This window comes from Crocodylus porosus, unplaced genomic scaffold (assembly GCF_001723895.1).
Source record: "Crocodylus porosus isolate Cpor-Errol unplaced genomic scaffold, CroPor_comp1, whole genome shotgun sequence".
Taxonomy (NCBI): Eukaryota; Metazoa; Chordata; order Crocodylia; family Crocodylidae; genus Crocodylus; species Crocodylus porosus.
Window position 1 is genome coordinate 78724196 of NW_017728943.1, and position 22465 is coordinate 78746660.

The 22465-nt window shown below is 43.3% G+C and overlaps 1 protein-coding gene across 3 annotated transcripts in view; it reads left to right on the plus strand.

Annotated features, from left to right (window-relative positions):
- KIF6 (kinesin family member 6) overlaps positions 1–22465 on the plus strand; it is a 415530-nt gene that overhangs the window by 339103 nt on the left and 53962 nt on the right. For all 3 annotated transcript variants that reach the window (XM_019549619.1, XM_019549618.1, XM_019549620.1), the window contains one exon: positions 22247–22297. In XM_019549619.1, the coding sequence (XP_019405164.1) occupies positions 22247–22297 (51 nt within the window). The remainder of the gene's footprint in view (positions 1–22246; positions 22298–22465) is intronic.

A 22465-nucleotide genomic window follows, 5' to 3' on the forward strand; every position in this document is an offset into this window, starting at 1 on the left:
ATAACATCAATATCTTCTCCCTTGTCCTGGTGATTGTTCACCTGGTCATGGAAGGAAATGAGATTGGTCAAGCAAGACCTACCTGCAACAAACCCATGATGGCTATCCCTCAGGATGTTGGTGTCAGCCACTCCATTAAGGATGGCCTCTTTAATAAACTTTTCTAAGATCTTCCCCAGGATAGAAGTCAGGCTGATGGGCCTATAGTTAGCCGGATCCACTTTCTTCCCTTTCTTGAAGACAGGTACCACACTGGCCTTCTTCCAGTCTTCGGGCACTATACCAGAGCACCAGGAGTTTTCAAAGATGCGTGCCAGGGGCTGGGCTATGATGCTCACCAGCTCCTTGAGTACCCTGGGGTGTAGATTGTCAGAGCTGGCTCACTTGTAGGTATCCAGCTTCTCAAGATGTTCCTTCACGAAGTCAGCATTAATGGAGGGCAGGGGATCTCCCTTACCCACACCTCCCTGTCCCGTGGTGGGCATGAGCATCCCATGTGACTGATGAATATGAGCCACCAATGCCAGACCGCAGCCAGCAAGGCCAGCCAGACCTTGTCATGCATCCAAAGATGCATCTCAAGCCGGTCCCCCTCTATGCAACATTGATCAGGCTGCAGCTGGAGTACTGTATCCAGTACTGGGCTCCACACCTTAAAAAGGATGTGGCCAGCCTGGAGAGGGTCCAGAGGAGGGCCACCCACTTGGTGAGAGGGCAGCAGGACAGGCCTTATGGGGAGAGACTGAGGGACCTGAACCTGTTCAGCCTCAGCAAGAGGAAGCTGAGGGGGAACCTGGTGGCTGCCTACAGACTCATCAGGGGAGATCATCAGCAAATAGAAAAAGCCCTATTCTCCCCAACACCATGGGGAGTGACAAGGAACAATGGTAATAAGCTGATGGAGAATAGAGATTAGAAGGCAATATTTTACAATTAGGGTGGCCAAAATCTGGAACCAGCTTCCCAGGGAAGTGGTCCTCGTCCCTACCTTGGGCAAATTCAAAAAGAGGTTAGTTGTTCACCTGTCTGGGGTCTTGTGAACCCAGCATTCATTCCTGCCTATGGCAGGGGGTCAGGCTAGATGATCTGTTCAGGTCCCTCCTGACCCTAGCTACTATGAAGCACCAGGGTGCTTACCAATGCTCCCACCCACACAGATATACACAATCTCCTGCTCCCTGGATATGTTCTATGGAGACCTCCCTAGGCAAACTCCTTCTCTTTTTGCTGCTCTCTGTTCCCTGCTCCCATAGTTCACTAGGGGCTGCCTTTTTATAAGGCTGCGTATCCTAGTTCTACTCCACAATTACCTAAACTAGTCCCATCCAAAGCAAGCCCTGTCACTCAGCCACTTCAGAAGGGGGAAGAAAAGAAAAGAACAAAAAGGGGAGAGAGGGAAAGAAGAAAGGAAGGAAGGATGGATGGACCACAAGAGGGAAAAAAACTACAAACACACACCAGGCACCAGGCAAGCACTTGAGCAGCAATCAGCCACCCCAAGTCACTAATACAGAGAAAAGCCTCTTCGAGGCAGTCCCACACCTGAGATGCTTATCCCAGAGTCACTGCTTTCTGCTCACCTTACTGAGGTTGCTGCTGAACCCCTGGAAACATGCTCCACCTTTGCATTACAATAGCTTATTCTGGTAGCAATTACCTGAGCAAGAAAGGCTGTTGCCAAGCCCATAGAAGACAATTGTGGATCCTGTAAGCAACAATTTTCTCTTCATTTGTATTTGTACAATGCTTAACATAATGATCTGGATGGAGGACTCTTCAAGTCAGAGTTAGGCAATTATTTTGGGCAGAGGGCCGCTTACTGAGTTTCAGCAAGTCATCAAGGGCCACATGACAGGCAGCCCAGGCCACATTAATATTAATTTTCTAAAATCTTTTGAGGGCTCTGTGGGCTGGATACAATGGCCTGGCAGGCCGCATCCAGCCCCCGGGCCGCATTTTGCCCATCCCTGCTCCAAGTTCTACTGTAACACAGATAATAATATAACAAACAACAATGTGGTTATACTGTGCAGACAAGACAGAAGTTAACCTTATCTTAAATTTGTTTAGAAAATCATGCTATTGAGTACAGTGATGTAAAATAGTTCTAGTTAGCAAACTTCCAGTAGTAATATAAATAAATTTAATAATCAGGGAGAGTGTGGACACAAGGAGGGGGGAAACTGTTCTTTTGTGGGCTGGGGACTAAAACCTATATCATTTTAAAGTGATGTAAGTGATGGGTCATTGAAACATTGAACTTTCTATATCGTATATCTCTATCTCTCTCTATTATTAACCATCTATAAGAAAGGCATAGGAAAGAAATTCCAGTAGAGTAAGATGGAAGACAGCAGTTCCTGAATGATAAGATCAGTATGTTCCAGACACATCCTAATACCCAAGAATTAGCTGAGTTGGCATTTCAGTAATGTTATGGCAGGTGTCAACCTGGTAGTCTTCCAAGTTCTTTTTTCTTAGCATGCAAGCAAATGTTCAGCTACAGGAAAACATACTATGTTGTTGTTGGGTGCTATGCAAGTTTCTGTGTGTAGATAGTGGTCCATGGAGAAAGTCCTATGTGACCAGTGGGAGAATTTACTTTCTACATTGGTCTTTGATTATTCTTCTCTTGATATGGAACTGTTCTCTGGGAACTCAGCATTAGCGCAGAACTAAGATTCCCGGAAGACTGGAAGATTGTTTGCCTCCTGTTTGACCATTTCTGTTCCAGAACTGGTGTATAAGTGTAGATAAAGTAAATTACCCTTGGCATGCTCCAAGACTCCATTGATTTCTCCTCTGTTGTCAAGAGCGTAGAAGGCCCCAGACATCTGCTACTGCTTGGCAGGGACTCAACATCGGTCTCAGGACAGAACACAGGTGTCAGATGAGTGGGTAATATTAGCACATCTGACCATGCACAATCTGAGGTATGTAATCTCTCCCAGACTATCACTTTTGACTAACATAATAGTTAGATTAGCCCTTCAAAATCTGCTATCATCTGTGAGAAAAACAATAGAGAACAACAGGCCATGAGGACAAATAGTCCCCCAGATGTAATTTCCCAGCTGGGACATTATTCAACATGGCTCAGTGCCTGAAAGCCCCAGTCTGTTTCCAATCTCTAGGTCAGTTTCAAAGTCATTTTTGTAACAAACCAGGCATGTTTATGTGTCCACCAAAAATAGCAGTAGCCAGTTAAAGTTGAAACTATTCAGAACAGCAGACAGGCTTCAAATTCTTTCTCATTAATTCCTTGGCACAATATTTTGCTATGTAATGCTGAAAAAGATTATAATTCAGATGTGTATTTGTTTTGGCTAAATCTCTAAATGCCATGCCATTGTGATTGCAGTTTTAAGTTGATCTCTAAAATGTTACATCTTGATATTTGAAAAGATAGTATTAAAAACAAAGGAAAACAGCTGAGTTTCTGCAGTTTTGCTTATAATCACCTTGTCGCTAGCTGGAGCTTGTTGCTCATTAGAAATGTAATTCACTGTGCATTAACTCTGTTTTTCAGGTTTTTACTGCTCTTTTCATTTTTATTTGATCTCATCTTTACCTATTTATCCCTAGTAGTATCACTTATCATTCACCATGAACCCACTGTATAAGTTCTGTTCCAAACAGTGCCATAGTCAACAATAACTTTTGAGACTGAAGTTAAAAGAAACCTCTTCCAGGTCCCATCATGCACAATATCAAAATTATCTAAGCCGGTCACATTTTTAATTATTTTTTCTTATGAAAGCAGTATAGTCCAGAATAGGTGTAATATATCAGTTCATTAGGTAGTTATCAAATGGTAGTTGCCTCTGGTTATTAGAAACTTAGAATAAACTCAATCTTGGGGTGAAAGACTTGCTATTTTGTTATTGTAACCAGCTGGCTTCTAGCAAAATGCAGTTACATAGATATAATCTTTTTCCTTGACAATTCAAGGCAAGGGTCATGTAAATAAAGATTTTGTCCATTTCCACTTGTCAGTGTAGAGTGAATCAAGGAATCAGAGAAATCAATGAATACTCTTGTTTTTAATTAATGAGTTACAGTCTCATCTGATACTCTGACTCAAACTCCAAGTAAAGTAGACTGGAAAGTAGCTCAAGGTTGGAAGTCGGTTTCCATGTGTGCATCTAAATGGCACCTGCCTGGATATTTTTTGTTCTGACTTTACACCATGGATATATAACTGATAGGCCTATGCAAGTAGGCAGCTATTCAATCCAGCTTCGGATCCAGCCGCTTCAGATGTCAGCAATCCAATCCAGAGCTCAAGACCAGGTTCCCACTTCAATCTGGCCGAAGCAGCTCCAAAGCTTCGGAGCCGCCACGGAGATGTGGCCATAGGGTATAATGGGGAATCAATGAAATATCTATAACTTTGTTGTTTTTTGTCTGATTTGGATGAAACTTTCAGGGATGGTAGCCTCTGCTGAGAGGATTAAGCCTGCTAAGCTTCAAGATGATCGGTGCAAGGGCTCAGGGGGAACTGCACCCCAAATTCTTGAAAGCAAAACTCATGTCACATGTATGTGTTACACCAGGGGGGGTGAAAGCTGCAGAGATGGTAACTCCTGGTGAGTCCATGAAGCCTGTCAGGTTTCAAGGTGATAGGTGCAGGGGTTTGGAGAGAACTGCACCTTAAGCTGCTGACAGGCAAAACTTGTGACATAAATGACCCTGTGTGTGTTACAGCACAGCAGGCTGAAAACTGCAGGGGTGGTGGCCCCTGATGAGGCCACAAAGCCTGCCAAATTTCAGGGAGATAGGTCGGGGGGGGTCCCACCTGCCAGACTCCTCCTGGAGGTGCGAGCCCCCAGATCTGCACACCGGATGAGAGGAAACTGCCGGTGTTGCCCATACCCAGCGCTGGTCCCGGATGGCAGAGGCAGCCTTTTCTTATCCAGCGCAGAGATCCAGGGACTCGCACCCTTTTCTCATCTAGTGGCAGCATCAGTCTTCCCCAGCACTGGGCACAGGCTGCGCCCAGTGCTTGTCCCAGGCGGCAGCCTCCTGTCATCCAGCACAGATCCAGGGGCCCACACCCCCAGGAGGAGTCCAGCACAGCCCTGCAGCTCTGCAGCTACTGGAGATGTGGGCTCCTGGATCAGCACACAGGATGAGAGGAGGCTGCCACTGCTGGCAAGTGTCAGGAGTTGTGTTTTGAAGAGTGTGAGGTGCAGTTTCCCAGAAACCTTTGCACCAATCTCCTTGAGACTTGGCAGGCTTCATGCCATCAGAAGGGGCTATCATCTCTGCAATTTTCATCCAAATCACACAAGAAATGACAAAGTTTTAGGCACTTTCAGGATTCCCCATTATAGCCTATGGGCAAATCGTCAAAATGCGTTGAAACAGTGAAACAGTTTCAATGAAGCAAAACAGGACGGTGCTTCCAAATGAAATGAAATGGTGAAACAAAACACTGTCCCTTTGAAACGGATGTCGAAACAAAACTATGCTGTTTCACACCACCCTAATGCACACCTACATGCTCACATTGCAGAGTAAACAGAATTCCAATCTGGTTTTATGTACTAAATATCCCACTTAAGTTGCCATTTAGGGAAAGGGAAATAGACTTCTACTCCAAGTGCAATAATTGCATGGTAGTACTGCATTATAATTTTGAGGCTACGTTTGATCATCTTATTATTCATATTACTTCTCTGCAATCAGTAATTATGATATTAAAATATACTGCAGTACTTGATAAATATCAAGGTAGAGAAAATGTATAGTAAATGAAACAAGCAGGAAAAACAAACAACAATAAACTGTGTGTAAAGTATTCTACTTTTCTCAAAGTGGTAGAGACCTTCAACGCTAGGTTATGTTTCTTTTAATTAACAAACATCTCAGAGCACTGAGGTAGTACAAACTAAAATAGGCTGGCCATGAATACATGTGTTGTCTCTCCAGTGTGTTGGCAATCCCCAACAAGTAACAAAGATAGCAAAGCTGATGTAGTTTCCTCTTCTCTTCTCATGCAACCCTCAGTGCAAGGTGGATGGGTTTGTAGGTATCAAAGCAGGTAAAGGGAGTTATCTGGGTACAATGTACCTCATCAATCCCTTGTTGTCATATGATCTGGTATTTTTAGTTCAATTTAGGGCTAGACAGAGGATCTAGGATTCCTAATATATTTCTGATAGCTGTCCTCCCAATTTTGCTCCTTCTAGTAGAAGCTAGATGCAGCAAAAATCTGGCATGGTGTAGAAGACCTTAACAGCAGCATAAAACAAGTCTAAAAATGGTTCTGCTTTTGCCAGTGCAAGTTCTATTATGTTGATGCTGAATGTGGTTATGGTTTCAGAATAGCTTACAATGAAAATCTTTAAAAATATATTTTTAAAGCTTTGTTTTATAGTCAGTGCACAAGCTATGGGCCTCCTTAAAATATGAATAAAGTGTTCATCATATAAATTATTCAATAAAAAATTATGTTACAGATTAATGTATTTAACCAGCTGAGAAATATTCTATATCTTAGAAAGAGGAACATCAGTGATCCATTCTAATCTGAGTAGGTCAGTATTTTTTCAGACTTGATGCATTTCAGATCATTGTTATTTCCTCATTAATACAAATGAGGATCTATTCTTTAGAAACAAAAATATTTTCAGGGAAAAATATGTTCAGAAGAAGCAACAGTGAACAAATTTTACTTTTGATTTGCACTAATGCAGATTAAGGTTTTCTCCAGCTATAAATTGGTAATTTAGAACTTGGATCAGCACCTCTTACAAATGGGAAGTTTTTCCATTCATAAGCTAGCTATAGAATAAAAAGCAGAAGATGTGAAATCTTTGGTGCATTGTAGAAGAGCCAGTCCCACTAAAATGGAATACAAACATAAATGTAGATACATTTTAATACCACATTTACTAATGAAATACAGATAAGATATAAAATGCTGAACAGTACAGGTAAGGTACATTGAGCAAATTATTAAAATCTGTAAAATGTCTATTAGTCTAAAGAAATAACCATCTTATTAACATTGGAAAATGTTAAAAAATAATTCCTTTAAATTCTAAAGTCTTTAAAAGCCTCTGATAGGTTGGCACCCTGTAAGGGAAAAGGACTTCTCACATAGATTTCAAATTAAGTTTTAAAAGAGTGCTTTTCTTGGTTCATCTGCAAATAGGCTGTGCAGCAAGAACCATGGTTCAAGGCTGAAGAGTAAAGATTCTTAGTTGAACCCAGATCTTATTCTATTGCCTGGCTTAATATTAAAAAGCTTACTAAATAAGGCCAGCATTCTTTAAAATCTTCCAAGTAGGTTCTACTCTAATTACTCTTGGGTCCATCCTGCTCAGTATACTGTGTAACACAGTGGCAGAGAGTAGATGCTGAAAGGGAGAATGATCTGGGTATGATCTGGGGTTTTTTTCCATTGTTCCTCTCTCACTTGCAGCCTCCAGCATTTAGGACAAGGACAGACATTCAAAAAGCCTGACCCTGAATTGATTCAATCTTTGCAGGTTAGTCTAACCTGGCTAGGCTAAATCACTTTGTAACTACACAGAGATTCCAGACATGCAGGCACACGCCTGCAGTGGCTCAGGTTAGAAGTCAGTGGATGCTAGAGTAGCAGCCCTCCCTTCCCTTCTACAGTACTGATCTGGGGGGAGGGGGATGGCCAGGCCCCTGGAGAACGCTCTGATTAGCCCAGCAGGGAATTAATAACAATGTTTATCACCCCATTAAGAAAACAACAGAGAGACATTACCAGCTACTAGGGGTGTGCAAAATGGGCCATGTTCGATTCAAATTTGGCCCGAATCAGAGACAGTGATTCAATTCATTGATTCAGATCACTGTCCCAATTCAATTCGGCCAAATCTAAATCTGAAGATTCGATGCTGATTCAGAGAATCAGCAATTGAGCCATAGACACAGCTTTAAATGTTTTTTCTACATACCTCGAGGTACCTGGCTTGGCTTATGAGTGCTGCGATGGTGGGGTAGATGGAGCATCCCACAGGAGTACAGTGGGACCCCCTGCGTGCTCAGCAGCAAACCTGAAAGTGGACCGAAGTGCAGCTGCAATCAGCTGCAGGAGGACCCCAAGTGCCCCCCCAGACCCAGGCAGCACCAGTTGCCAAGGCAGGGAGTGGGGGGGTCCCCCATGCACTCCCTGGCAGACCTGGGAGTGGACCAGAAGTGCTTCTGGTCCACTTCCAAGTCCGCAGCCGAATGTGCTGCCCCCCCCATGCTCCCATGGGACGCTCCATCCACCCCAGCATCTCAGCATTCATGAGCCACATGGTACATTGAAGTATGTAGAAAAAAACATTTGTGTCTATGTCCGAATCGTCAAATCTCTCCGAATTGATTCAGAGGGTTCCAATTCGAGTTGGAGGGATTAAACCATCTCCTGATTCGGTTAGGATTCAGAGATTCAGCCACCAAATCTCCACCAAATCAAATCAGCAACCAAAGCTTCACACAGCCCTACCAGCTACCTGTTGATTCTGCCTATTGATTCTACCTGTTGACTCAGCGTGGACTCTAGCCAGCATGTGGTCTTCTAGCTAATACACAGACACCTCTCAGCAAGACAGAGGGGAGGGGGGAATTCCTGCTTAGCACGGAGTGTTGAGTGGGAGATGGGGGAAGCAGTCTACAGTCTCTGCAGAGCTGCAGCCAGGGAGCAAAGGGGAGGCGCCAGCCCTGCTGTGGAGCAGAGAGCCCTGCCCAGCTGAGAGAGCATGCTGGGATGCTGGGAGAGTCTGGTTTATCTTAAACCAGCAAGGGGTCTGGGACAGACATTGCATAAACTGGTTGATTCAAATCAGTTAAATCTGACTGTTGATGCACCTCTGTGTGAAAAATAACTCCCTTTTGTTAGTTTTAAACTTAATACCCACTAGTTTCATTTTATGACCTGTATTTATTGTATTGTAAGAGAGTGAATAATAAATCCCTATTTACTTTCTTTACACCATTTAGTATTTTGTAAACTCTGATCATGTCCCTCCTCAAGCATCTCTTTTCTAAACTAAGTAGTCTTTTTAGACTCTCTTCATATGGAAGCCCTTCCATACCACTGTTGCCCTTCTCGGGACCATCTCTAGTTCCTCTATTTCCTTTTTGATGCCTGGGGACCAGAACTGGGCACAATATTCAAGGTGTGGGTGCACCATAGATCTATAAAGGAGCATGGGTATGTCTAAGAGATGCTTTAAGCTAATCTACTGCAATGTAGAGTACATGTAGATGCTATCTGGGAGCAATTTGCTCCCGGTCAGCCCAGACAGGAGGGGGTCCACTGCTGCCTGGCTAAACACCATGTGGCTGGGAGCTGTCCTGTCTGCAGGAGCAGCTGTATCTCTGCCACGTGGGGTTTCAGACCCAATCCCCATGTGTTGGGAAGAGATATCCCCACCAGGCTGCATCCCCACCTCTCCTGGCTACATGGGTGTTGGGTCTGATCCCTATGTGACTGGGACACAGCAGTCCCAGCTGCTGGGACAGCTCTCCCCCCAACCTCGTGTCCTGTGCCAGCTCCCCCTGGCTGCTACAATGGGCCAGAGCAGGGCAAGGGGGTGCTGCAACATCCCTAGTCTCAACTGCTCTGGTTGGGAGCAGATTTTTCTCCCAAGACAGTGCACATGTAGACCCTTTCTGGGGGCAGTTTACTTTACCTTTTTTAATGCACAAAAACCTTGCAGTGAAGTAACAGCACATGTAGATGCCCCTAATGACTCCTAGATCTCTTTCCTGTGTGATAAGAACTAATATAGAGCCCATCATAGTGTAGGTATAGTTTGGGTTATTTTTGCCTGGGTACATCTCTTTACACTTATCTACACTGAATTACATCTGCTATTTAGTTGCCCATTCACTCAATCATGCCAGATCCCGCTGTAGTTCCTCACAGTCCACCTTTATCTTTACCACTTTAAATAATTTTGTCACCTGTAAATTTGGCCACCATGTGCTGAACAATTATTTTTTTAATGCTATACCATAATGCCATTAAGCACCTTAGGGCCTAGTACAGTTTACACAATTCTGCTATTCTAGAGAAAATATGATAACTGATGGCTAAGAGCTAAAACAATAGGAGGAACAGTAAAGAATCTTATCCTGACTGGTTCTGCATTTTCAATGAGCTGCATTTTCAGTTTTACGTGTTGGTGTTTACTGAGTATTAGATGACTTATTTGAATAATTTTTGCCTTAATACTAGGCAAGTCTGCGTGAAGCATTTACTGCACAAGAGACTAATTAGCTGTGTGGTAAATGTTGTACATCTACGCATGTTCCCCTATTAGGCTGGAGTAAACTAATTTACTCCACAGCAGGATAGTACTTGTAAATACTAGTACTTGATAGTAAATACAAGTACTATCCTGCTGTGCAGTAAAAAACTCCATGGCAGCACACATGTAGATGCTGCCCCAGCTGGCTGGGGATGAGGGTGCTTCAGTGCAGAGGCTGCCTGCCGGCTAGCCCCATGCTGAAGCACCCTAATGCCCCAGACAGCCTCTCTGCAACACATTGAGCTGGGGGAGCAGCCCCAGGCTGGCAGGATGACCCCCTGGGTCCCATTCCAACTAGGTCTGGTCTGACCCAGTTCAACGTGCTGCAGTCCCAGGCACATATGAAAACAGTGTGCCTAGGAGCAATAAATTATTCATGCCCCTTAATTGCAAGTGTCGACATGCCCACTGTGTTAAAAATAAAAACTATAGTTCCTGATTCTCCACTCTGTTATGCCAGTTTTAAATTAATTACTGCCATGTGATTTCAAGATTGGGGATTCAAGTTCATAGACTTTGAAGATGGGAGAAAACCTATTAAATTCCCCAGTCTGTTTGTCAGAGCTGAATCATTCCCTATCATGAACCCAGAAAAGCCCTTGTAGAGAATATTAAGGAATATTTACTAACCTGGCCAGCATTCACACAATCTTCACAATAGTAAAATACAATACATGGTGTTTTCAGCTTTAATTAGTTCTTAAATCAAATAGGATTAGTGATGTCAGCACAGCTGTTTCTTGATATTACAAGAGTAGACTAAGCTACAACAATAAGCTATTGTATTATGGAGCCATCCTTACAGTGTTATAGTTAAGGCTGCATGGAAATTTCAGAGCTGATGATATTCACATGCATACTTAAATTGTCTTTAAATCGCCATGTTGCTTGAAAAATAAGGAAAGATTTGTCAAATGCAAAATTGAATAAATATGTGGTCTATATTTTCTGCATAGATTCTAGTTCAGATTTTACTGTGACAGCAGTATGGTAAGAACTGTCAAAAAGGGCTTTCCTGAGAGCTTGGTGTATATTCAATAAATGAGAAACGTACAGAAGGAGGAAAAATGTATTACCCTCATTCTAACCTGGCAGCTAGAGCCTCCCAAAGACCTGATATGTCCTAGAAACCTTTTAGCATTTTACAGTTCCAGACCCTTCAGTTCAAGAGTAAATTGGATGCTTATCTTGCTGGGATCCTATGACCCCAGCTGACTTCCTGCCCTTTGGGCAGGGGGCTGGTCTCGATGATCTCCCAAGGTCCCTTCCAGCCCTAATGTCTATGAAATCTATGAAACCCTCAAAAAACATTTTTGAAAGCTTCTTCCATAGAGGATCTTATGCCATACCCATCAACGTCTTATCTTCCAGCCAATTTTGTCTCATTTGAGCAAACTGAACACAATTCCCAGGCAGAAACTTGGGCAGGTCTGGAACTTGGTTATTTTCTACTGGGTAGCCACTGGCCAGAAAGGACCGCAGACCAGACTAGACTCCAAATTGATTCACTGGTAAAATAATTGTGCAGGGTCCCAAACATAGTAGTTTAACAAAATCTTGCTTTTCTGTCTGCCTTATATTTAGATCTGGTTACATTTATTTCACAATATAAACCAAGACCAATATGTTAACACAGAAGTTTGCTCAGAAAAAGGAAACAGTTTTCTAGTTGCCTGTCTATTATTTAGTCTGAAGAAGATTATATGGAGAAGACTGCAAAAGAATATTAGGCTAGAGAAGAGACAAATTAGGAAGAACTTGACAGGTCTTCAAATCCTGAACTGTGGTTGTAAAAAGATGGTGATAGACTATTCTCTGTAGCTTAAGGGCACAGGATAAGTAATGGTCTTAAAGTACAACTAGGAAAATTTGGGTTGGATTTGAAAGGTGGTTATGCAGTAAAATTGATTGTCTAGAGAGCCTGTGAAATCACCACCCACAACCATTTTTAAGAACAGATTAGTCCAGTGGTTCTTAATCTTTTTAGACTCCAAGCACCTCTTCATAACGTTTTTCAATTTAGCGGCACTCCATTTAAAAACTAAATTTTATTTTTACAGTGCTTATGTCCTCAACCCTACGCCACCTTTAAAAGGATCGCACAGGCTGGCAGGTTGGACAGCAGCAGGCAGGAGACCCCTGATAACGTAGGGGGTAGAGGGCACACAGTGCTTACTGCTGGCAGAAGCTGCTCCATGGGGCAGGGCTGACTAGAGAGCTTCTGGGTGAGTCATTAGACCTCTGAAGGAGACAGCTGTCCCTGCAGGACAAAGAGCGGGGTGACAGTGCCCGCTGTTTCAGAGTCTGGTGCCAAGTGACAGCTGAGAGGGCAGAACACTGCTATCCCTTGCTCTTTCCACTGTCTGTCCCCTCCCTGCCTCCATCTCTACCTGAGGGGGTGGCTGGGTGAGGGCTCTGCCACTGTAGCTGCTCTTCCAGGGACTTGAGTGCCAAGGTGCCTGTAGGCATGTGGTGAGGCTGCTTCAACACACAGTAACTACAGCATTGTTGGAGCAGACTCAATTAATCGAGTCTGCTGGAGCATGCTAATTAGTATGCTCCAGCAGCCTCCACATTTCGTATATTAGCGTCCCTGCACTTCAAATGGCAGTGGTGGGGGTTTAACTAAAGTGTGTCAACAAGCTTTAGTTAAAGCGCCCTTGCCACCACTTTGAAGCATGGGGATGTTGATACACAAGACGCTGCAGGAATTTTAATTATACACCAAGCGGAGTCCAATTTTCCCAGTTGTACTCTGAGAACCCCCCACCCCACCCCAGAACATGTAGAAAAAAGCCCCCACTGCCCAGAGCCAGTACTGTCCATGGCCCCCTCCCAGCAGCATGGGAGGAGTGGGGGAATGAGCTGGGCTGAAAAAGTGTGCCCCCGCATGTGCTACAGGGGGCCACACTTGAATTACAGCTGACTACTTGGTCATTTTGAAGTTGCTTGAAATCACCACTTGGTCAGCTTGGAGTCACTTGAAGCATGGGGGCAGATGGAGTGGGATCTAAGCTGTTCAGTGCAGCTTATTCCCCTGCTTTTCCCATGCTCCTGGAGCTGGTTGCAGATGCCATGGTGAGTGCTGCTAGGGTAGGCACGGGGTGCCCAGCATTTGGAGGAGCTAGCATTTGCCTCCTCTCATGGAGGCTGGGTTCCACAACATCCTGCAAAGGAGCCTGCAGCACCCTGGTTGAGAATTATTGGGTGAGACAAACACTTGCCTGAAATAGTTTAGATAGACATGATCTTGCCTAGAACAGGAGGTTAGGCTAGATGGCCTCTTGAGGTCACTTCTGAACCTATTCTTCTATGATTAGGTGCCTATGAGCCAGTGTCCTTTTTCTCTATTTGAGACTTTTTTGAGTCACAGACATTTGAACAAATGAAAAGCACCATGTAAACTGTTACATGCCCCTTTTAATTTATTTTCCTTACTGCATCTCCTTATGTTAACCTTCAGAATCTGTCTAGATGTAAACTGCATTCAGTTATACCTAGAAACAGCCAGGGTATTAAAGACTAACCTGCAATATCAGTATTAAGATAGAATTAGGTTATAGGGTAATGAATCCTTACCCATATGGCATTATTTTGCAACTACAATTATGGGCAAGCTTAATATATAATTGTGGATAAATAAATGTGATAAATAACTGAGCAACAACTTCCAGATGTTCTTCAGTTGCCTAAGTTACCCTCCGACACAGGAAAAGATGTTATGATTTGAATACACATACCTAGAAACTTAGGGCTTTAGGGTAATGTGTGATGGGGCACAATCACAACCTGTGCTTAGATAGCTAGTAAGGTAACCTCAGCCATGAACTTCTAAGAAGTAACCTGAAAATATGGGATGTCCTGCATTTCCAGAAAGATAGCTTAAACTTTTGACACCAAAGAATATAAGTGCAATGGGAAACTTGAGCAGTTACTAATTCACCTGAAAATCTATGTGCTTAATTATGCTCGGGGCCTCAAGTTTCCATGATTCTGCAGCCAGGGAATTTACTGTGGAATTCACCATTTGCTCCACAATCCAAGTGTTCCTTCAAGCCCTGTCCAGATTAGATCAGGTCAGATTATTAAAAAAAATAAATAAATGCTTTCAACCAACATATTTTAAATGCTAAGGAAGGCATTGTTTAAATATCTTTCAAAATGTTTCATCCGGTCTTGGTTAATACTAAGGAAGAGCCTCTAGGGGCTACTTTAAGTTGTGCCCACTCGCCCACAGCTCTAAAGGGTTGTTCTGGGCAGTAGTGTAACTAGACATAGGTGACTGAGGCACCAGCCCCAGGTACTGATTTAGAGGGGGCATCACCACAGCAGCCCCCAGGGAGCCTGAACTTGCTTGGGGAGGTTGCAGCAGCAGCCGATGCTTCCACAGCAGCTGCAATGGCCTCTGTGAAAGGAAGAAAGTATTTAGCACCATCACCTTCCTTCTCGCCAGCACTCAGCACCACCACCCTGCCCAGGGCACCAACATTCCTAGGTACACTTCTGCTTCTGGGAGCGAAGGACTCTCTGTTTACAAGAATGATATGGTTTCCTCTTTCATCCAAAAACCTATTATTGCACCCTGGGTCTGACATTTATTAACTTTAGGCCATATTTTCGTAACAGCTCCTTTCAACTGAGGCCTGTTTTTCAAAAGAACACAACCATTTGAATCAAATGTTTTGAAAGTTCAATCATAAGTTTCACAATGGGAGGCAGCAGAGCTGAGCATGTTTGTCTATTGAGCATGAGTTAATTGCCAAATGAGATCTGAGATATTTTGGAAATCTTCATTCAGAAGCTTAATATAGTCATGAGTGATTTTGAAAATGTGGCTCTATGTGATTTGGGAAATTCAGTTCATGTTCCTATTTCTGCATCTGTAAAACCTCCTTCCCTGAGGCTGTGAGGAGTAGTTAGGAATGTTTTTTTACAGTTCATTGAAGATACAGCTGTAACTCTGTGCTTCCATAGTATAACTCTCCTCAAAGGTGGACCTTATGGGTGCTTAATACTATCCTAACCTACTAATGGGTCACGCTTGTTAAATCTAGAAGTTTAGGATCCAATTTTCAGTAGCAGCTATGTATCCAGAGCTGTCATATATGTGACTTTTGCTGTAATAGACTATTTAAGTTCAGAACAAATTTCCCCAGTCAAAGTGGGCAGGTAACACTTGCTTACATACCATGGGTTTTGTTCCTCTCTAGTGATTGGACCCAGTCTTACAAGTCTGTACAGTCTGCCTCTTCTATGAAAATGACCACTAGAAGCGGACAGGGTATCACATGGGTGTATGAAAATTAGCGTTATGTCTTCTCTTTGCATCTCCTGGGAGCACATAACCCTGCACAGAAAAACAAAAATCCTTCCTTGTAATCCTGTGTTTATTGCCTGCCATAGAGCCCAGACAGGGTAGGAGATTCTCAAGATATATACAAAGAGCGGGGACTGGGATGGAGAAAGTTTAGCCAAACATTTTATATAATCCAAAAAAACCCCTGTAGTTTAGAGGGAGTGAAACAGCAGTGTGAAGATTTAATGGTCTGCTGAATGAAAGAGCTTAGTGGGCTAACACCACATTTGGAAGTGTGTTTGTGTAATGATAAGAAGAAATTACTTGAGATTTGTGTAATTATTGACTGCTGCCACAGTCCTGCAGTCCAAAGTTAGAAGCGGATTGACAAAAAATTCCAACCACCTGTTTAAAAACACCCACTTTTGAAGGGTCCAAGTTAAAGTTGTTTGCAATGTTTTACTTTGCTACTTTCAGTCATTTCATACTTAAATTTTTATTTTTCATATTTTCACAATGCAGTATTTATTTGAAATGGATTATTAGGCATAAGACAAACTTTAAATATTATGATATTGATTCAAAAGAAGCAGAAAGTAATCTTTATCATCAGTATTTCTAAAATCACAGTATATTCATTTCTTTATCAGTCAGTTTGTACAGTAAGTCAAACAATTTTTATGTGATATTTTGGAAAGCAGCTCGCTCCAGATTTCTGAAATGGCCTGAAAAAAAAGTTCTGAAGACAAAAAAATAGAAGTTATTATAAATGTTTCTTTCACATAATTGTTCTTCATTCAGGCTAATTACAGACATTCAAGAATGTCTTGAAGTAACTACCAGGGAACCCCTTGGGGTTACTAGAAACAACAGACATAAACTGAAGTAGAGCAGATTTAGATTGGATATTAGGAGGAACTTCTTCACAGTTCGAGTGGCCAAGGTCTGGAACGGGCTCCCAAGGGAGGTGGTGCTCTCCCCTACCTTGGAGGCATTCAAAAGGAGATTAGACAAGCACCTGGCTGTGGTTACTTGACCTCGGCGCTCTTTTCTGCCCAGAACAGGGTGTCAGACTTGATGATCTAATAGGTCCCTCCCAACCCTAGAAATCTATGAAATCTAAGAAGCCTGAGGCAGAAGCGCTCTAAGTATAGCACTGTAGCACTAGGTTAGAACCGAATACACATGTGCTCCTTGGTGTGGGAGGCTCGGAGCCTACCTGCACTGGGGGAGGCCAGCAGCCTGGGGGCACACACACATCTCCTAGGGGAACTGGACCCGATGATCTCACAAGGTTCCTCCCAGCCCTAAACTGTGCATCTGCAGGAGCAGCCAAACAGCTAGCCACCCCGAATGCCCAGCGGGGCTCCCATCCCCAGCCCTGCACCTCTCACCCCCCATCACCTGGCTGCAGCTGAAGGAGTGAGGGTGGGGCAATGGAGCCTCTGTGCCCTACGGACACAGCCTATTCAGCTGCTGGGAAAGAGACCCTGGACTCCTTCCCCATTAGCCCCCCTGGCTGGGCTGTGCTGGGATCCAAAGCTGTCACTGACTCGGGTCATTGACCGCCAAGGGGGCGGTACCAGCCCAGCACTTAGGCAGAACACAGGAGCTCTGCTAAAAGTGAGGGAGCAGCCCTGCACAACACCACCTGGGTTGGCAGTGATCGCACTTTATGTTAATCCTCAATGGGATCTAGCACAGACCTTCAATAAAGCATTCTAGCAAAGTGCTTTAATCTAATACCTCATCCATCGAGGGTTAACTTAGAACATGATCACAGAATCATAGAATCATAGAAGTCGAGTCAGAAGGGACCTTGTAGATCTTCAAGTCTGACCCCCTGCCTGGGCGGGAGAAAAACTGGGCTCAAATGATCCCAGCTAGGTAGGCATCAAGCCTCCTCTTAGAGACCCCCAGGGTAGGAGCCAGCACCACCTCCCTTGGAAGTTGGTTCCAGATCCTAGCCGCCATGACAGTGAAGTAGTTCTTACAGATGTCTAATCTAAACCTACTCTCCCGCAACTTGTGGCCGTTATTCCTTGTTATGCCGGGGGCGCTAGGGGAAACAAGGTCTCTTCCAAACCCTTCTGGTCCCTCCTAGTGAAGTTATAGACGGTCACCAGGTCTCCCCTCAGCCTTCTCTTGTGAAGTGATGATCTGCCATTTTTTAAGCGCTCTAAGGGCATTTTTACACATGTCAAGTCTGCTCTGAAGCAGTGGATATCCGGGACATCATGGGGCAAAAGGGATGTATATAAATGCCCTAAGAGCTGTGACAGCTTTCGAGTACTTTCTGCCTGCTTAAAGCTAGATAGGTGTAATGTCTGTACCTAGCTTCAGTCTGCAGGAATACATAATTCTGCAGTTCAGCAGAGATTTTACATGTTTGGTATTGTGTTCAAACTCCTACACATCCAAGCTGAAACCATTCTTTTTTAATCAATGAGAAGTGCTATCAAGTTATGCAAGTATTTAATGACAGGAACTGCTCGAAATGGATGTTGAGGCAGAACTTGGAATGATTTGGTTTCATACTAGTTGCTTATTAATGATATGTAATCTGAAAGGAGTTATACTATTTAAAACACTGATTATGAAGTTTAATTAGCAGCTTTCTTGCATAAGATGCATTCCCTTGCTCCTCATTATGATTCCCTGTTTGGCTTCCTATTTTGTCTTCTCCATGCCTTTTGTCTCTTGTCACAAGGCTAGAGGTTTCTGTTACCATTTCATCTTTTCCATACCTCAGGATGGTACATGTGTCCAGAAACACAAGCCAAAACCAACAGATTTATCACAGCTCTAATGACAGCTAACTGCATGCTGAGTGAATTCTTAAATTCCCCAAAACTGCTTTTTTGCCAAAACATGTGGAGTTGCAGCATTCAACATTTTATTGGGACTGTTATCTCCAAATGAAGAATGACTCCACTGGAAAAAATGATTTGGTATCAGCTGCACAGCTATTATTAGCTGCTTGTTTGGTGAGACTTCAGAAACATAATTAGCCATATGGAGAGAGCTGATTGCCAAGTCTTAAATTCAGTTTTTGCAAACCACATTTAAGAGCTACCTTGTCCACAGCTTTACACTACTGGGATCAAGAGACTCATTTTTGTGCAAGTATGTGAGTCTTCATTTTTCTTCAGATAAATATTTGTATTTGTGAAGATTATAGAACTGGCAGTACTGAGGGCTGAAGTCTTCTGCTTGTTTACATAAAACGGTCTATACAGGCAACAGTGCTGCAATTGTCCCCTAATTCTGCCACTAATGAACTTTCAAGTTGGCCTCAGGGTAACCTGTGCTCTGAAAGGAGTTATAAGTAGAGCTGGTCAGAATTAGTTTCCCCCACAGAAAATGTCAGTGAAAACAAAACTAAAAGAGTATCTTCTTCAAAAACGTTCTATAGAAAATCTCAATTTTTGTCAGAAACTAGTTTCAGGTGGAAGCAGCTCAAATTGAAATATTTCAGTCTGTCAAACCAAATTGGCTGTGCTCAACTTTAACCTGTGTTTGCCTGTGTCATCATGTTCCCCTTGTGCCCTTGGGACCAACGACTTTGGCCAGGCTAGAATCTTCCTCAGAAAGTTTACTACTAATTGGAGAGAAGTTAAACTTGCTGTTTTGCAAATCTGTGTACTATCTGGACTCCTGGACTCAGATGAATGCAACCCCTTTTCTTGTGACTGAGGAAGAAACCCAATCAAAAAAGACTTGCATAAAGGGCCAGTACTGCAGTTCTTGGCAAAATTTCCTTTACCATTTCCTTTATCATTATATATTAAAAGGTAGGCTCTTATTCCCCTATTGGCTTCACTTTTGGAGTTATGGTGCACAAAAAAGAATGATCTATTCCAGCTGTTACTTGTTGTCTGAAGACTTCTTTACACTCAAAAGTTGTACCACTTTATCTATACCAATTGAAGTGGGACAACCTTCTAGAATGGGGGCAGTTATATTAGAATGAGGACTCTTTTAAATAATATACCTACTCCCATACATAAGGGAAATAACTATGTCAATATAAAGCCAGGTTTGCATTTGGAAGGTTTGACCAGTATAGTTAGTATGCCACGCTGGTAAAAGTCTCCTAGGATGGACTCAGCTTAAACCAGCAAAACTGAACTTTCCAGCCACCCACACAATTTTCCCCTCCCCTATCTGCTCCTCAGCAGAATAAATTATATTAGTGAAAGTATGGTTTTGCCAGTATGGATATGTGGTCATAAATCACACTTCATCATGCCCCTGACTGAAATAAGTATTCCAGAAAAAAATGTACTGTAGACCTGGATTAAATCATCATTATAACAGTATAAGCAGTGTAAATGTGTTCACACTCCAGGTATAAATATTTTGGTTTAAAAAAGACACAGTAAAATAGTTATACCAACAAAATTATTAAGTTTACACCAAACCTGACTGATCTTAGCCATGCTTCATGTCCAGGTGTGGGACACATCTGCTACTGATAGTGTTAAGGAAATTTTTTTCTAGTCTAAGTGTTATTTTTATCTTAGTAACTAATATCAAAGTTTGTACAATCATATATGCTGAAAGTGTTCATCCCTGTAATCAGTTTGGGATAGATGGAGTAGAGTACTGCTAGCTGAATTCTTCCTTTCTAAATGAATTATTTTTAAAATATCTTTGTTATGTCACTCAGGGAGCTAGTGTTACAGTGTTGCTCATTCATCTTATTTAAACCTGGGGTTTTATTGGCTGAAAGGAACTTTGGGTGCCTGTACACAGCACGTTGGAGCAGACTCAATTAATCCAGCATCCATGATTAATCAAGACTGCTGGAGTATGGTAATTACCACATACCAGCCAGCCTCCATGTCTCATGTGTTGGTGTCCCCAGGCTTAAAAATGCAGCGGGAGTACTTTAACTAAAGCTTGTTGAACAAGCTTTAGTTCAAGTGCCCCTGCCACCATTTTGAAGCATGAGGATGCTACAGCACAAGACACTGCAGCACTTTTGTTAGAGCACTTTTGGAGCACCACCCTGCTCTCCTGACCACGCATAAAAGTGCCCTTTGGGCATGTCTATACAAGACATGTTAATGCACCTTAGCCTACTTTACTGTGCAATAAGGGTGCATGTCTATACATGCACACCCTTACTGCACAGTAAAAGTGGCTAATCATGACTACATTTGATACCTGCAAAGGCAGGTATCAAATTTAGTCACAGTTAGTTAATGTGCACTAATGCACATGTAGATGTGACCTGGCATTAAGTTTAGTGCTGTGTCTGCCCTGCCACTAGGGAGCCAGCCTGAGGCCAGCCCCAGGGCTCCTGGCTGGGAGCCTCTTCTGCCCCAGGGCTGGGTTGGCTCTCTGGCAGCCCCTAGCTGCAGGCTATAAAAGCCTGCATCCATTTTTTCCCTTGGGGCACACCACACAGACGTCCCCCCAGCAGGGCCAGCACCTGCTCCCTGCTGCTGCTCACTCAGCACTGTCTCCTGACCTTGTAGATCCTGTGGTGAAGTGTCTCTGTGGTGTAGCTCCCAGTCCCTGGCTGTGCCCCTGTGCTGGGCACTGCTGGCAGCTACCTAGGGCTGGTATCATAGGGACAGCTGCACAGGGACCCAGAGAGCTGGTGCAGGACATCATGTCCTCACCATCCTTTCCATCGAGCCCTGGCCCTGCATGCCCATGCTGACTGCCCAGGCCCCCAACTGGACCCAGGAGGAAGTTGATAACCTCATGGCGCTCTGGGGTGGTGCCAGGGTGCTGAGGCAGTTCAAGCAGGGTGGGCGCTCTGTTTAGAAATCAATTTGATCTGGAATCCCAAGAAGAGAAATTATCCCTTCTTGTTCTCAGAACAGGCATACTTGTTGGAGTTGTATATTTTTGTTTTTGTGCTTTTGTTGTTGTGTTTTTTCCTTTTATTGGTTCAGCTTTTAACAATGAGCAATGATTATCCATCTGGTAATCTAATTATGGTTTGATATAGTTGGCAAACTACACCAGTGTCACGGGATCAAGGGCGAACTTAAGAACAGAAGGGTGAAGGAAATTGTGTAGGGCATGGGAGCATAACTAGGAGTAATGGGATAATGTAATTAAGTAATGGGGAATTCTGAGTTTATATTAATGACATCTTGACCCTGAGATGTGTTAAGCAGTGGAAGCTGCAGAAGCTCTATCACATGGGACATTAATATTGAGCTGGACAAAACATGAAAAAAGGTTCTGCAGGGAACCAATTCTGTACTGGCAAAGAGATGGACTAGATGACCTAATAGCTCCTTTCCTTCTCTAGCGTCTACAAGTCTGTTTGAATGAATACTTGGAATTCTATCTGTCTTCTGCCTTCCTTGGCCTTCTCTTGTATCTAACAGCAGGAGATCATTATCCTGTGAAAGTGCTTGACTTTATTGAAAGGAGACGGCTTAATTTCCACTCTTTCGTACTGGATAAAGTTAAATTTAGGATATATAGGGCCAAATCATGTCTGCTCCTGTTTAGTTGCGTTAGACAAGTGGGAGAGAGCTCCAACAGCCATTTCCTCCCCTGTGGACTCCATAGGAAGTACCCTTAATTTGGCTAGCTGCATGGGCAACTTCAAATAGTGCGAGGTAACTAATGACTTTGTAAGTCTATGAAAGTTTGAAACCTCTTTAACCATTTGTATTTGTGTTTTTCACAGACCATCTGAAAGAGGAGATAACCCAGCGCCACATGCAAAGGGCAGCTCTAGGTAAGAGCAGGATATTCTTTTACAGTGAATTTACATCTGTTCACCAGAGCGCCCCAAGGGATGACGAGGTCGAACGGTCGCAAACTCCTGCAAGACCGTTTCAGGCTGGACATAAGGAAGAATTTCTTTACTGTCCGAGCCCCCAAGGTCTGGAACAGTCTGCCTTTG